Here is a 15048-nt window from a genome sequence, read left to right on the forward strand (position 1 = left end):
TCAAATATTATACCCAAATCCCGAATTTCGTTCACACGTGTGACAGGAGTATTATTAATAAAATATTGATGGTGAATAGGCGAATGGGATCTAGCAAAAGTTATTAAAAAGCATTTATTAATATTAAGTTCCATATCATTTCTACCACACCACTCATAAAAATCATTTACTTGTGACTGAAGCTGAAAAATGTTATCCTCATTATTGACAGTCTTATATATTTTAACATCATCAGCAAACATTAAAAAGTTAACTTCCTTAAAAATAGAGTGAACATCATTCAAGAACAGATTAAATAGAAGGGGGCCACGGTGGGAACCTTGCGGTACTCCAGATGTAGCTCTAAAAGCATTAGAAAGAAAACATCCTATTTTTACACTTAAACTTCGATTAGTCAGGTAACTTTGCATCCAATCAAAGAGACTTCCAGAAACACCGTATGCTGTAAGTTTTGCAAGTAAGATATTATGATTGACCTTATCGAATGCTTTAGAAAAATCAGTATAGATGGAATCTACTTGTAATTTGTTCTCCAAAGCAATAACAATGTCATTCTGATAAAGAAGTAAATTAGTTACTGTAGATTTACCCTGTACAAAACCGTGTTGTTCATTCATCAGAATACTGCCGAATTCACAAGTAAGCTGCTTAGTAACTAAATAATCTAATAATTTTGGAATTGCTGAAATAGTACAAACTGCTCTGTAGTTTTCCACATTTGACTTTGAACCAGATTTAAATATAGTGTAGCGGAAGAGAAATCTTGGCCGATCCCCGTATAACAGTAAACACCTCGAGAATGACGTAATCGGATGTGCTAGGCCTCGCCGGAGAATTCTGGAAGGTACGTCACGTAGGCGGAACAAGCCGATAGCTCGAGATGGGAGTCGATTGTTCCAGAATAACAACTGGGTATAAATACGGGCATATTTTGTGAATAAGTTTAGTGTATAAGATAAATTCGTCTGTAACTTATATAAATAAAGTCGTATATAAATTACGAACCGCTAGTTTTATTGTAATTAGAAGTAATCACACTAATCACGCTACAGTTGGTGTCAGGTGTGGGGTAAACTTAGTGCGATATAAATAAGTGAATTACGGAGAGACTTTAAAAGACTTTTGGACTTTATTCGTCGGGAATAGTTAAAGTGCGTTGATTGTTCGGTATTCGGAAAGACTTTTAAAAGACATTTTGGAAAGTACGTGTGTGCCGACCAAAGATGTTGCTACGAGAACTTACAGTAAAACAGCTCCATGAACAGCTAGAGGAACGGGATCTGGACAGCAGTGGGCTCAAGATAGTCCTACAAGCACGACTCGAGGAAGTCCTAACGAAGAACGGAGATGATCCAGAGACGTTCCACTTCCAGTCAGCAGAACAAGCAATCTTATCGAAATTAAAAACTGTTTCTGAAACGATTGATGATACTTCTAAGATAAGCAACGAGAAATTTGAAAGTGTTTCTCAAAAGATCGATGAAACTTCTAGACAGAACAACGAGAAATTTGAAAGTGTTTCTCAAAAGATCGATGAAACTTCTAGAAAAAGCGATGAGAAATTTGAAAGTGTTTCTCAAGTAATAAAAGACGTTTGTAGACAGACCGACGAGAAATTTGAAGAAGTTTCCAGAACATTCGATAAGATACAGAAAAGTGTAGACGACAATAAAGAAATGCTAGAAGAGAAGATCAAACAACTAGAGAGCATGATAACCGATACAAAAGTGCAACCGTCAGTTAATGCAGTAGCTTTAGATCCTGTAGTGAAAGATGAACTACCGAGAGACGAAATGTCGCATAATATGAGAATCAAATTACCACCATTTGATGGAAAGTCCTCTTGGTCCATATACCTTAGACAATTCGAAGCTATTGCGACCGCCAATCATTGGACCGAACAGGAAAAGGCTGTTTCCTTGACTGCTGCTTTGCGAGGTGATGCTGCAGATATATTAAGATCAATTCCTAAGGGTCAAGAAAATTGTTACCAGACCTTGTTCACTCGTCTAGAAAAACGCTATGGAGATGCCCATCTACAACAAGTATACAAAGCACAACTGCGAAGTAGAAGTCAACGAGCAAGTGAGAATCTGCAAGAATTTGAAGCAGATGTGGCTCGTGTGGTGCGGTTGGCTTATCCAGAGGTGCCAGACAGCGTTTTAGAAGAAATTGCGGTAGACACCTTCGTCAATGGGCTGAAAGATAGTGAAATACAGAAAGCTTTACGACTAGCAAGACCGAAAGTTTTAGATGAAGCACTTGCTATTGCCTTGGAACACGAAGCAGCTAGCCAAGCTTCACGAAACAATGGAGTAATAGCCATGGAAAAAGGCGATAAGAGAAAAGATGAACGTTTGGTGGAAATGGTACGGAGGGTGATTCGTGACACGATGCCGAAGAGACGCGTGAAGAGGGCTGGAAGAGTTCGTTCAAATATAGATGCTTCCTCGATACGGCCATGCGGTGAAAGTTGTAATCACCGGCTTAGAGTAGAGGAACAGCGTTGCCCTGTGAGACGAACTACCGTAGTTAATGAACAATGGCAGCCCCAACAGTTACAACACGCCCAAGAAGATGATCCATGTATAAAAAGAGTATTGGATTGGATGCGTCGAGGTGAGAGACCTAGTTGGCAAAACATTAGTGCATGTAGTCCGGAAGTCAAGGCCTACTGGAGCCAATGGAATTGCCTGATACTAAAAGATGATCTTTTGTACAGAACCTTTGAGAACGATGATGGTACAGAATCTAAGCTTCAGTTGATTGTACCTAAAAGTAAAGTGTCAGAAGTATTGCGTCAGTTGCATGACGGTACATCAGGTGGACACTTTGGTATTACGAAGACTCTGCAAAAGGTTCGAGAACGGTTCTATTGGGTGAACTGTAAAGATGATGTAAGAAGATGGTGCCAGAAATGTGAACTGTGTGCATCCGGTAATGGTCCAGTTGGTAAAAAGAGAGCACCCATGAGACAGTACAATGTTGGAAGTCCTATGGAAAGAGTAGCAATCGACATTGCAGGTCCATTTCCAGAAACCGATGCTGGAAATAAATACATTCTGGTAGCCATGGACTATTTTACGAAATGGACCGAGGCCTATGCATTACCGAATCAAGAAGCTGCTACCGTTGCAGAGGTACTTGTTAAAGAATTCTTCAGCCGATTTGGTGTTCCCTTGGAGATCCACTCCGACCAAGGGCGAAACTTTGAGTCAGCTCTTTTCCAAAACGTTTGTAAATTGATTGGTGCCAATAAGACCAGAACAACACCCCTGCATCCTCAATCAGATGGAATGGTCGAGAGGATGAACCGAACGATGGGTAAACACTTGTCCAAAGTTGTATCTGAACATCAGCGAGATTGGGACCAACACATTCATTTATTCCTGATGGCCTACCGCTCGGCCGTGAATGAAACTACAGGTCAAACACCAACCTGCCTGATGTTGGGTCGTGAAGTTCGTTTGCCCTGCGACCTAGAGTTTGGCTGTAGACCTTCCGAGGAATATGTTGCAGGCGAAGAATACGTAGACCGCCTGAAGTTACGAATGAACAACATTCATGAACTTGCCCGACAACACATCCAGATAGCCAGTGACAGAATGAAAGATCAATATGATTCTCGCTGCAAGAATGAAAGCTTCGAAGTAGGTGATCTTGTCTGGCTTTATAATCCACAACGTCGTCGAGGCCTGTGTCCTAAACTGCAAAGACAATGGGAAGGTCCGTTTGAAGTTAAGAAGAAAATAAATGACGTAATATACAGAATTAAGAAGTTACCAAACGGTAAACCAAAAGTTATTCACATAAATCGTCTTGCACCATATGCTGGCTCAAATGAAACAGAGGAAGCCCGAGTCCTCCAACAGGAGATGAAAGATGCACCACAGCCAAGTTTTAAGGAATTTATGTCAAATTACGCAGAAAGAAAGAGTGCTAGATTCGGCGTGACCACAGAAGTTCAGCAAGATCTGTTTGGTGTTCTAGAAAACGTCTCTCTAGCCCACTATGTTGCCCAAGACCTCGAGATGACTAAAGGAATCTCGTCCGTATTCAATAGAAAGTTCGGCCGCCTGGACGAGTTAAGAAATCAGCAGCCTAAAATTGGAAGAGTACTGCGATTGGAAGATGGTCCTCGATCTTTGCTGTATATGGTGACCAGAAAGTCTTATACGGACACGCCAAGCTACGAGAACATATGGCGTGCTCTAACTAATTTGAAGAAAATCGTGTGTAATTATGACATCAAAAATTTGGCTTTACCAAAAATAGGCCATGCAGTAGAAAATCTGGATTGGAAGATTGTGAGAAGCATGCTTGAAGTGGTCTTCAGAGGAACTGGTGTACAAATCACTGTATGTTGCATGAACCCGAAGATGTCGTACCCTTCAAAGACAGTAGACTGTTATTTCTTCTTGAAGGGTGTATGCAGAGCTGGAGAGTCGTGTAGATTCCGCCATCCTGGGCCTTCATTTAGAGTTGCTGATCGAGACGCTCAGATCTTAAGAGGGGAGCAGTGTAGCGGAAGAGAAATCTTGGCCGATCCCCGTATAACAGTAAACACCTCGAGAATGACGTAATCGGATGTGCTAGGCCTCGCCGGAGAATTCTGGAAGGTACGTCACGTAGGCGGAACAAGCCGATAGCTCGAGATGGTAGTCGATTGTTCCAGAATAACAACTGGTTATAAATACGGGCATATTTTGTGAATAAGTTTAGTGTATAAGATAAATTCGTCTGTAACTTATATAAATAAAGTCGTATATAAATTACGAACCGCTAGTTTTATTGTAATTAGAAGTAATCACACTAATCACGCTACAATAGGTTTTACGTAACTTCGTTTCCAGCAATCAGGGAAAACCCCTTCTTGCAAAGATTTATTAAAGAGTATACACAATGGCTTAGATATAGTACAAACACATTGTTTTAATAGATAGTTAGGAATGCCATCAGGGCCAAAATTTAGTTTAGGAGCCAAATTGTGAATACTCTCAAAAATAGTATTTATGTTAAAAGAGCATGAACTCATGTTACCAGCATTTTCAAATTGATATTGTGGGGGGGGGGGTAGTATTATGGTCAGTGAACACTGTAGAAAAAAATTTGGCAAATAAATTCACAGCTTCCTCCCCAGAACTACTTTGATCATCTCCTAAATATAAATGGCAAGGTACATCATAATTTTTTTTGCGACTTTATATATTTCCAAAAAGTGCCTGGGTCATTATTAATTCTAAATTCAGAATCTCTAACATATAAATTATAACAATCTTTACTCAGTGTACTACATTCAGATCGTAAGTTATGAAAAATAATAAAATCATCATAATTGTTGAACATCTTATACTTTTTATGATATTTTTTCTTTTCTATTATTAGTCGTTTTAACTCCGGGCTAAACCAAATTGGAAATGTACTTGTCTTACATACTTTTTTAGGAACATATGAATTTATTGCATGATTGACAATATCGTAAAATTTAGACACAGCGTCTTCAATATTCAAAGCCTTTAGTGAATCCCAATTTATTTCCGACAAGAAAAAGTTCATACCAATATAATCACCGTTTTTAAAATCATAATATGACTCTGCGTACTTTAAAGGATCACTGTTATTTATTATATTAACATCAAATGTTACACCATTGTGGTTAAGGGAGTTAGGAAAAATTAAATCAGCAGCATTTACAACACTCAACTCATTACAATTAGAAAAGATTAAGTCTAAAATTACATTTCTAAATTTACATTGTTTCTTTTTTTTTTTTCAGTTCTTATCATATCAGAAAGTGAAAAGCCTTCGACTGCCCACGTTATTCATATCAGGTATGGCGGACTCGCTGGTGCCTCCTCGAATGATGCAGGAACTCCACAACCGCTGCAACAGTCTCAGGAAGCAGCTGCTGCAAGTACCTGCGGGCACTCACAACGAAACGTGGCAATTACAAGGGTACTACCGTTCCATGGCTGTGTTTTTACAAAGTTGTAGGTTGGACAGTATTAGTCATAGTCCTAACTTTGATATTAAAGTTAGTAATGAAAACAACACCAAGAGTGAGAGTGTATGGATAGATGTACAAATTATTTAGATAGATTAGGAGATATAGGTGTGTTTTTCAAATTTGTAAATATTCGGTGCAAAGTATCGCAAATTACTAGTAAGTTGGCAAGTCTAACATTCCTGAAGAGTTGTTTTTATTTATTAGTTTTTGTTATGCCTCAACAAGTCACAACAGATATATCGACTTTGTTTTCCTCTTTTGCTTGATTTATTTTCTTATCATTGTCATTATATAGACAAAATCCTTTCAGGCTTTGATGTAACATCTCTTCCTCTGTCTGAAGAAGCTACCTAAAAGATCAGCGAAACACTGAGAGAGATCTCTATTTTATTTATCGTATGGCATACAATAAGAACACATAATTAAAAAGAAATATAAAACGTTACATGGGGAACGAACCGCCTTCGGGGGCATTGTTTTGTTTTGTTTTTTTTTATTTCCACGGGACAAGCCCAATAAAGTTACAATTGTTTACAAATTTTGGAACAATTTAGTATACTAAATATAAGTCATATATATAACACATAAAATATAATAGTTAAAATGGAGTGAACATAAATAATATAAATTACATACAGAACAAATTAGAAACAGACTGGTAAAGGTGGACATAACAAAACAATTAAGAGGCAATATTAATTTGTTGTAAGTCGCGTATAAATTGGTTGGGTGTGGAACTAAAATTAAGCCTCTCCGTATTTTGATTTGCTAGACGTAACATTCTAGTTATAGGTTCATTGAGGCCATAATTACATCGATGAAATGGTACATGAAAAGTGGTTTCGACTGCATTTCGAGTACTGTATAAAGGAACTTTAAAACCAACCTTAGACAATAAATAATGACTATTTGCTGTACCATTTAACAAACTATATAGAATTTTCAAATCATGGTGATAACGACGTTCTTCCAGTGTATTGATATTTATAAATGCTCTAATTTCGTCATAACTGTAAAACCTGTTACTCCCAGTAATAGCTCTAATTTTAAATCCCAAAAACCTAAGGAATTTGTTTTGGACCTTTTCAATTTTTTCTGCGTAAACATTATAGTAAGGTGACCAAATACTACAACAGTATTCCAAGTAAGGTCTAACAAGAGAACAGTATAACAATTTCAGGGTATTGGGATTTTTAAAATCATAGCAGTTTCGTTTCATGAAGCCAAGCATCTGTAAAGCCTTTGAAATAATAGAATCAATATGATCTGCGAATTTTAGCGATTTGTCAAACAGTATTCCAAGATCTCTTATTGTATTAACACAATCTAGTGGTGTGTTATCAAGTTTATATTCAAACGGAATACACGTTCTACCTTGATAAAAACTAATTTTATGACACTTTTTGACATTTAGCTCCATTTCATTTTCTTTACACCAATTCTGTATTTTATTTAATTGAAATTGCAGATTTTCGGAATCGTCAGGACTAGATATTTTCGAAAAGATTTTTAAATCATCCGCAAACAAAAGCTTATCACAGTTTATATCTGCAATATCATTTATAAATATAATAAATAATAGCGGACCCAGATGTGAACCCTGAGGGACCCCAGAACTGACAACTACATTCTGAGATAGACAATCCCGGATCCTTACTGCTTGGCGCCTTCCTATTAGGTAGCTTTCCAGCCATTCAAGCAGTTTCCCATCTACTCCAGCAGCTTCTAATTTAGACAATAGGATGTTATGATTTACCCTGTCAAATGCCTTGGAGAAGTCTGTATAAATAGAATCAATTTGATACCCACCCTCCAAAGCACTTGACAACAACGCATCCAAATAGCAAAGAAGATTTAATTCCGATGATTTGTGTTTCTGAAAACCATATTGCTCATCTACTGGAAACAATTTGAAACATACCGAGAGGCAGTCGGACACTAAGCTTTCAAATAACTTAGGAATGGTACTTAATATAGAAATCGGTCTATAATTTGTAATGTCAGATCTACTACCAGCTTTATGTATTGGCGTTAAAAAACTTAATTTCCATGGATCCGGAAAGTAACCAGCATACAATGAAGAATTAAAAATTTTCCACAATGGTCTGGCCAAAATAAAACTGCATTTCTTCAAAACTATAGGAGGTATTTTGTCAGGTCCAGCACCTCTGTTCACATCTAACGTCATCATCCTTTCATATACTTGAGATATTGTAATATTACATGAATTAATCGTTATATTGGTGGTGGGAGGTAAAACACGTTTACTGATTACTTTCTCAGAATAAACTGATGAGAAATATGATGCAAAAGCATTTGCAATATCACTTGGAGTTGTATAAGTGATATTGTTCAAAGACATTTCATTTGGTAAACCTGTCCTCGTTCGTTTTGCATTTATGAATGACCAAAACGATTTAATGTTATTATGAATGGAATTCTCAGTTTTTTCTATAAAGTTATTATGACAAGTTTTTGTTAGAGCTTTACATTTACTTCTAAGGCTCGAGAATGCATTATAATCATTTAGAGAGGAACTAACTTTAAATTTTAAATGTGATAACTTCTTTTCAATTACTAGTTTCTTTAGTTCTGGTGAGAACCATTTTGGAAACTTTTTTGTTGACATTATTTTTTTTGGCACAAAAATTTCAAAAGCACAGTACATGATTTCATAGAATGTATTTAACATTTTATCTAGACTTTGATTTTCAAGAATTTGATCCCAGTTAACACAAGAAAGGTAATCATTCAAGGCATTAAAATCAGTGTTATTAAAATCCAAATAGTAAGAGCTGTTCAGGTTTGTTGAGCAGCCATTACTACAAAGAAAATCTTTTATGGCAATGTTCAAGGCAGGATGATGCCTATCTAATGGAACTATTTCCTCATCAGAAGCTATAACTTGAATAGAACTGTCATTAGCAAATATCAAGTCCAATAAAACCCCACGAGAATTGGATATTGTGTTGATTTGAAATAAATTGTGAAAATTACATAGATTTGACAATATCCAAGCAGATTGAGTTTCATTAGGAGTACAATATTGACCAAAAGTAACAATGGAAGACAGTTCATCATTAGACCACATAATGTTTGGCAGATTAAAGTCTCCGAACAAAAATAGTTTGGAAGCTGGATACTTCTCACTAACTTCATCAACACTTTCACTGAATTCGGTATATACAGCTGGTTCCGCTTTGGGTGGAATATAGACAGTTCCAAATATTGCCATAGACTGACCACTGCCAATAGTAATAAACACCTGTTCAATATTACTGCTGCTTACAAATAGGGCGCTCGAGATTGATTTCCTGACCGCAATCAAAACACCGCCACCCCTAGTGTGGATGCTAGTTTCACTTGATCTATCTTTTCGGTACACAATGTAACTCTCCATACCAAGTTCAGAGTCTAGAAAATCAGCAGTCAGCCAAGTCTCAGTTAGAATAATTACATCATAGGAACAATGTGAAATATTTAATAAAAGAGTCTGAAGTTTAGTTCGAAGACCATTTGTATTTTGGTAATAAACATTTAAGTTGTTATGAGGCGTGCCACGTGGAGACTGACTTAGTTTTCTTCAACAATGTAACGGACGGTCTGAAGCTGTCAGAACATCTACCGCTACTTGTTCTTCTTCTGATTAGCTTTGTTCATGTATTACGGGGCAGTTCAAAGCCTGGCGGTTGCTGATAGATACAGGCCATTTGATGTGCTTCCGTGGTGAGTCGCTCTCCCATTGTCTTCTCCAAGCGTTGGTGAGGTCGAAATTTTCCTGATGTAAGGAGGTGGCCTTTAACAATGGAGGATATCTGAGCGCAGTCTGTTCATTTCGATATCAAGCTTATCATGGTGAATGGTTAGTTGATGGTTAGTCTCGATTTTTTGATATTATCTGAGAAGAAAATGACTTCTTCTTAGTTTTGTCGGTGGAATGTGACCCAGAATGGGAAGCCAATGGGGTGTTAGTCTAATTGTACCTGAGATCATCCGCATTGTCTGGTTTAATTGGGTGTTATGACCATCAGACGGTGTCATGCAACTGATAGGTCAATGAAAGCAAAAGATGTTTTTTCCTTTGTTTGAAAACCTGCTTCAATATGTGTTAGGGGTAGAATCTGATCTGCACAGCTGCGGTTAGGTCTGAACCCTGCTTGCTCAATAGGTATCAACCCAAATATGTTTTATAATTCTGTTGTAGATTAAGCGTTCCAACAGTTTATAGACACAGCTCAGCAGGGCAATCGGTGGTAGTTTTGGGACTGATCATTTGCCTTTCCTGGTTTTGGTGTGGTTCCACAGTGGAGTAAAAATTCTGGATGTATTTTATCGGAGCCGGGTGCCTTTCCAGACTTAATTTCTGATATTGCTGAAGTAATTTCTTCTGGAGTAAACTCGTCAGAGTATTCAGATGTAGGCGGTCATGCAGACTGTAGTATTTTTAGTGTTTTACTTTGTTGGTGTGGTCACGATTTCTAGGTGCTCTTGGGGTTGCTACAATGTGGGAGGCCACTCTGTTGGGAACTATTGGTACTTTTTCTCTAGTTGTGTCTGATATTACCAAGTTTTCTAAGTAAGGACCATGATTTTCTGATTGATTTACTAAAGAAAAATATGGTCCTTACTTTGAGACTTTTATTAAGGAGATTATTAAGGGCATAGGTTGCAAAATGTCGCTCCAAAGTGTTTTAAATGCATTCATTTTTTCGAATCCTGAGAAAACTAATTAGTATTTTTGAAAAATTTAAACGCAAAATGAAAGATTAAATTATTACCGAGGGCCGAAAGTCCCTTAGAATAAACAAACTGTTTATTTTGAATGAGATATTTGAAATTAAAAATCACACTAAATTTTCTTTTTTTTCACACCTGCAACTTATTAAAATAAACATTATAGAAGTGTTTAGTGACTTTCGGCCCTCGATAATAACGTAATCTTTCATTCTGCGTTTAAATTTTTCAAAAATATTTATTAGTTTTCTCAAGATTCGAAAAAAATGAATGTATTTAAATAGCATTGGAGCCGAAATTTTGCGCTTATCCCCTTAATGTCTCTTTTTTTAGTACAAAACTCAAATTTTTAGTGAATTTGTGCAACAAATTATGAATAACATGATTTTTATACATATTTTTTTTTATGGCATAGACTTGGGTGTCATTTAGCCAGTCACAACTTTTTTTGTTTTCTGTTCATACATAAGGAAGGCAATGAGGTCCTTAGAGTTCCATAGCAAACTCTTCTACAGCTCTCTACTCAGTTCAAAAGCTGGCCGCTATGGACTGTCCAAGTTGCTCACCACATTTTCCATTATGTATCTTCTTCTTCTTCTTCTTCTTCTTCTTCTTCTTTTTTCATATGTACATAATATACCAAATTATCAGGATTAATAAGTTTAGAGGTTAATTTTAGTTTCACAGATAAATTTCATTAAACAATCATATATGTTCTTGCTGTTCAGAGACAATAGATAGGATACATTGAAAGGTGGAAAAACATTACATTTTATTAAATCTTGGATTAAATTATATGTGCATGGAATATATTTTGCGCACTCAAAGAAAGTATGATTTAAGTCATCAACCTTCTGACATTCTGTACAAAGATTTGAATCAAAAACTTTAATTCTTGCTAGATGTAGAGGGAAACATGCATGTCCAAACTTCATTCTAATTAATGTTTTTATATATCTTCGAGGTACTACATAATTTTTAAACCAATATATATTTGGAACAGAAGGTTGAATCAGTGAATACTGAGATTTGGATTGTTTACAAAGATCTCGCCATGATTGACTCCACTGATTTTTAACTCGATGCTTAATAGTGTTAACTAAGTCAGATATGCAAAACTTACGATTATGTGAAGTACCATATTCAATGGCTTTTTTAGCCAAACTATCAACATATTATATTTATAATATGTATTTTGTACAACTTACTAGGTATTTGCAAAAAACGGTAATTTTTGGCAAACTTACACTTCTTGAATAGAGCAAAATATTTTAATAGGTATGTTTCGAGTATATTTGCTAAAAATATTTGATCTCCTTATAATAACATCTTGTATGCACCCTAATTTTTACCATTGTTAAAATTTTAGTTGTATATTTTGCTACGTTTTTGGCATTTTGTAATTTATTGCGTTTAACTAAGAGAATAAAGATTTTTCAGTAATAATTATTTATTTTCTTCTCTTATTGCGTCTATGTACTCTTCTCTACCTGCGGTTGGAGCAATATCGCACCTTATAATAAATAAAAACTAATCAAAAACAAGCCAAAAGATCCATGAAAAGAAAATACAATGAAGGTAAATTGAAAGGCATAGAAGAACGCTTTAAAACATAGAGAAATTAGAAAGTTATATCAAGGAGTGAAAAATTAAATAAAGGAATTTAGTAAGTGACTAGGAAATACTAAACTAGTAGAACGAATACTTAGAATAGTAAAAAAAACAAGTTTTCAATCTAATAGCACATAAAACAACATCCAAAAATGTTATTCTACATCCTACCAGACTGAAAACTATGGGAACCTTCTCTGGTAGCACCTCCAAGGTTTCTACAATTTGCAAGCCATAACGGATGCTGAGACTAAGCAAGATGAGGGAATTTTACAATTTATAATTCACGTCCGATCTGCTCAGCGCGGTAAAGTTCCAACGAGAATGGTTCCCTTCGTACTCCACTCAGAGTAAACATGTAAATCAAAAATGAATAACCATTTTCAATTTCGTTGCAACACGTTATGGCTTGCAAATTGTAGAAGCCTCGGAGGTGTTACCAGAGAAGGTTTCCCATTGTTTTCAGTCTGGTAGGATGTAGAATGATATTTTTGGATGTTGTTTTATGTGCTATTAGATTGAAAACTTAGTTTTTTTGATAGCAGTTGTATTAGATTTTATATATTTTAATTTAAGAAAGAACTAGAGATTTGACTTTTCATAAAAACTGCTTTTTATTTATTCTTATCAACAACAACCTACTTTTTTTTTATATACATTTTAAATAACAACCCTAAAGGGTGGTTTATATGAACATTACAAAAACATATTCCAATACTCCCACCTTTTTGTTAAGTTGTTCAACCCATAAACAAACCATTTAAATAAAAAAAAATATAACAAATGTTCACTTTATTACACTCTGATTGTCTATCTCTTACTTGTCCAGTGTCGAAAACGGAGTCAGTGGTGGAACGACGAGTTTCTATATCACCTGCATAATCTGCATCACTGTATCCATGCATGTTAACTTCATTGTATTTGTAGTAACAATAAGTCGTGCCATAATTATAGCGGCTGATTACTCCCACCGCATGTGCAATGTCAGGTCTTGACACTATGGCTGTTAAGTCAGCACTTACATCTTCTGGATTTGCATTGTATTGACCAAATCTATCTATTATTTGTTTTGTATACCTTGCTTGACTTAACATTGTACCAGCCTCTAAGTTTCTTGTAATTTCTAGTCCAACATAATAGTTCCCAACCGTCACGGTCACTTCAAAACATTCTTTCATCGCGCACAAAACTGTCTATTGCTAAATTTTTCTCAGAAAGTAACAAACCATCATTAACGTAAATGATTAAGATCACTTTAATATTGTCTACATGTCCAGTATAAACACACTGATTAGCTGATGATTTTTGAAAACCGTAGTTAGCCAAAAACGACTGGAATTTTCGATTCCAATAGCATACTGATTCTTTTAAACCGTACGACTTTAACTTGCACACTAGTCCGGGTTCACACTTTAGCTCCTGAGGTGGTGACATAAAAATGTCTTCGTCAAGATGTCCATATAAAAATGCAGTTTGTATATCGAACTGCATGTCTGGCTTCTTAATCATAGTCCATGTTTCATTTTTCACTAGTGCATCAAACTCTTCATTTATGGCAGTTTTCCATTTTTCTTTGTCACTACTTGACACTGCTTCTTCATATCTTTGTGGTATATCAATTTCAATAAAATTTACCTCAAAATCATTTAATCTGGCTGGTAAACGTCTATTTCGTTGTGGTCTCAAGTTGGGTATATTGTCAACATCTTGTAAAACTTCTATTTCATTATTAACGTTTATTTGTTCTTCTTGTCTCTCTTCAAGTTCATTTTCTTGTATTTTAAAAATTGTCACATCATCTTCTGCTGCTATCTTGATCACATTGTCTTTCTTTGCACTGTACATTTTCTCATTGAAAAACACATTTCTACATATCACTATTTTCTGTGTTGTTGGGTTGAATAATCTATAATTTGTGGAGTTTTTGTCATATCCAACAAATATAACCTTCTCACTCTTTGCATCTAGTTTCCTTCTTTTCTGGTCAGGAATATGTACATATGCATCACACCCAAACACTTTCATGTGGTCAAATACAGGTTTCTGCCCTGTCCACTGTTCATAAGCTGTAGAACCTGGTGTCTGTTTGCTTGTAATTCTGTTGCAAATGTAGATGGCAGTATTAACTGCCTCTGTCCATAGTCTCTTATCTACTCCAGATTGGTATAACATACATCGAACCATTTCTACAATTAATCTGTTATCTCGCTCAGATCTGCCATTTTGCTCTGGAGTGTATGGTGCTGTGGTTTCTGACTCTATGCCTTCTTGTTCTAAATACTCTTTGAAAGCATTATTTGTATACTCAGTACCATTATCTGTATGCAGTTTTTCAACAGAATAGCCATACTTTGCCTTAATTTTTCTATTATATACTTTGAAACAATCTAGTACATCTGCTTTATGTCGAATAAAATATGCTACTCTATACCCGGTGTACTCATCTTTGAATGTTACAAAGTAACGTGCTCCTCGTACAGATTCAGTTTGCATAGGTCCACAAATATCACTGAATATTCTTTTTCCAGGAGGTAACTTAGTGTGTGGTCTCTCTTTAAAAGTCTTCTTATGTTGCTTTCCCATCAAACAACCTTCACACACAAAATCTTGTTTCTTTTCTGTAACACCTTTGATTAAGTTCATTTTTACCATTTCTTCTAAATATTTCTTATTAACATGTCCCAATCTTTCATGCC

The 15048-nt window shown here is 35.8% G+C and overlaps 1 protein-coding gene across 1 annotated transcript in view; it reads left to right on the top strand.

The window, feature by feature from the left end:
* LOC126890893 (protein ABHD13) overlaps positions 1-12187 on the top strand; it is a 36666-nt gene extending 24479 nt beyond the window's left edge. Inside the window, exon 4 of the mRNA XM_050660051.1 lies at positions 5777-12187. Within this exon, the coding sequence (XP_050516008.1) occupies positions 5777-6094 (318 nt within the window). The 3' untranslated portion in view covers positions 6095-12187. The remainder of the gene's footprint in view (positions 1-5776) is intronic.
* Positions 12188-15048: the final 2861 nt, after the last annotated feature.

This window comes from Diabrotica virgifera, chromosome 9 (assembly GCF_917563875.1).
Source record: "Diabrotica virgifera virgifera chromosome 9, PGI_DIABVI_V3a".
Lineage (NCBI taxonomy): Eukaryota > Metazoa > Arthropoda > Insecta > Coleoptera > Chrysomelidae > Diabrotica > Diabrotica virgifera.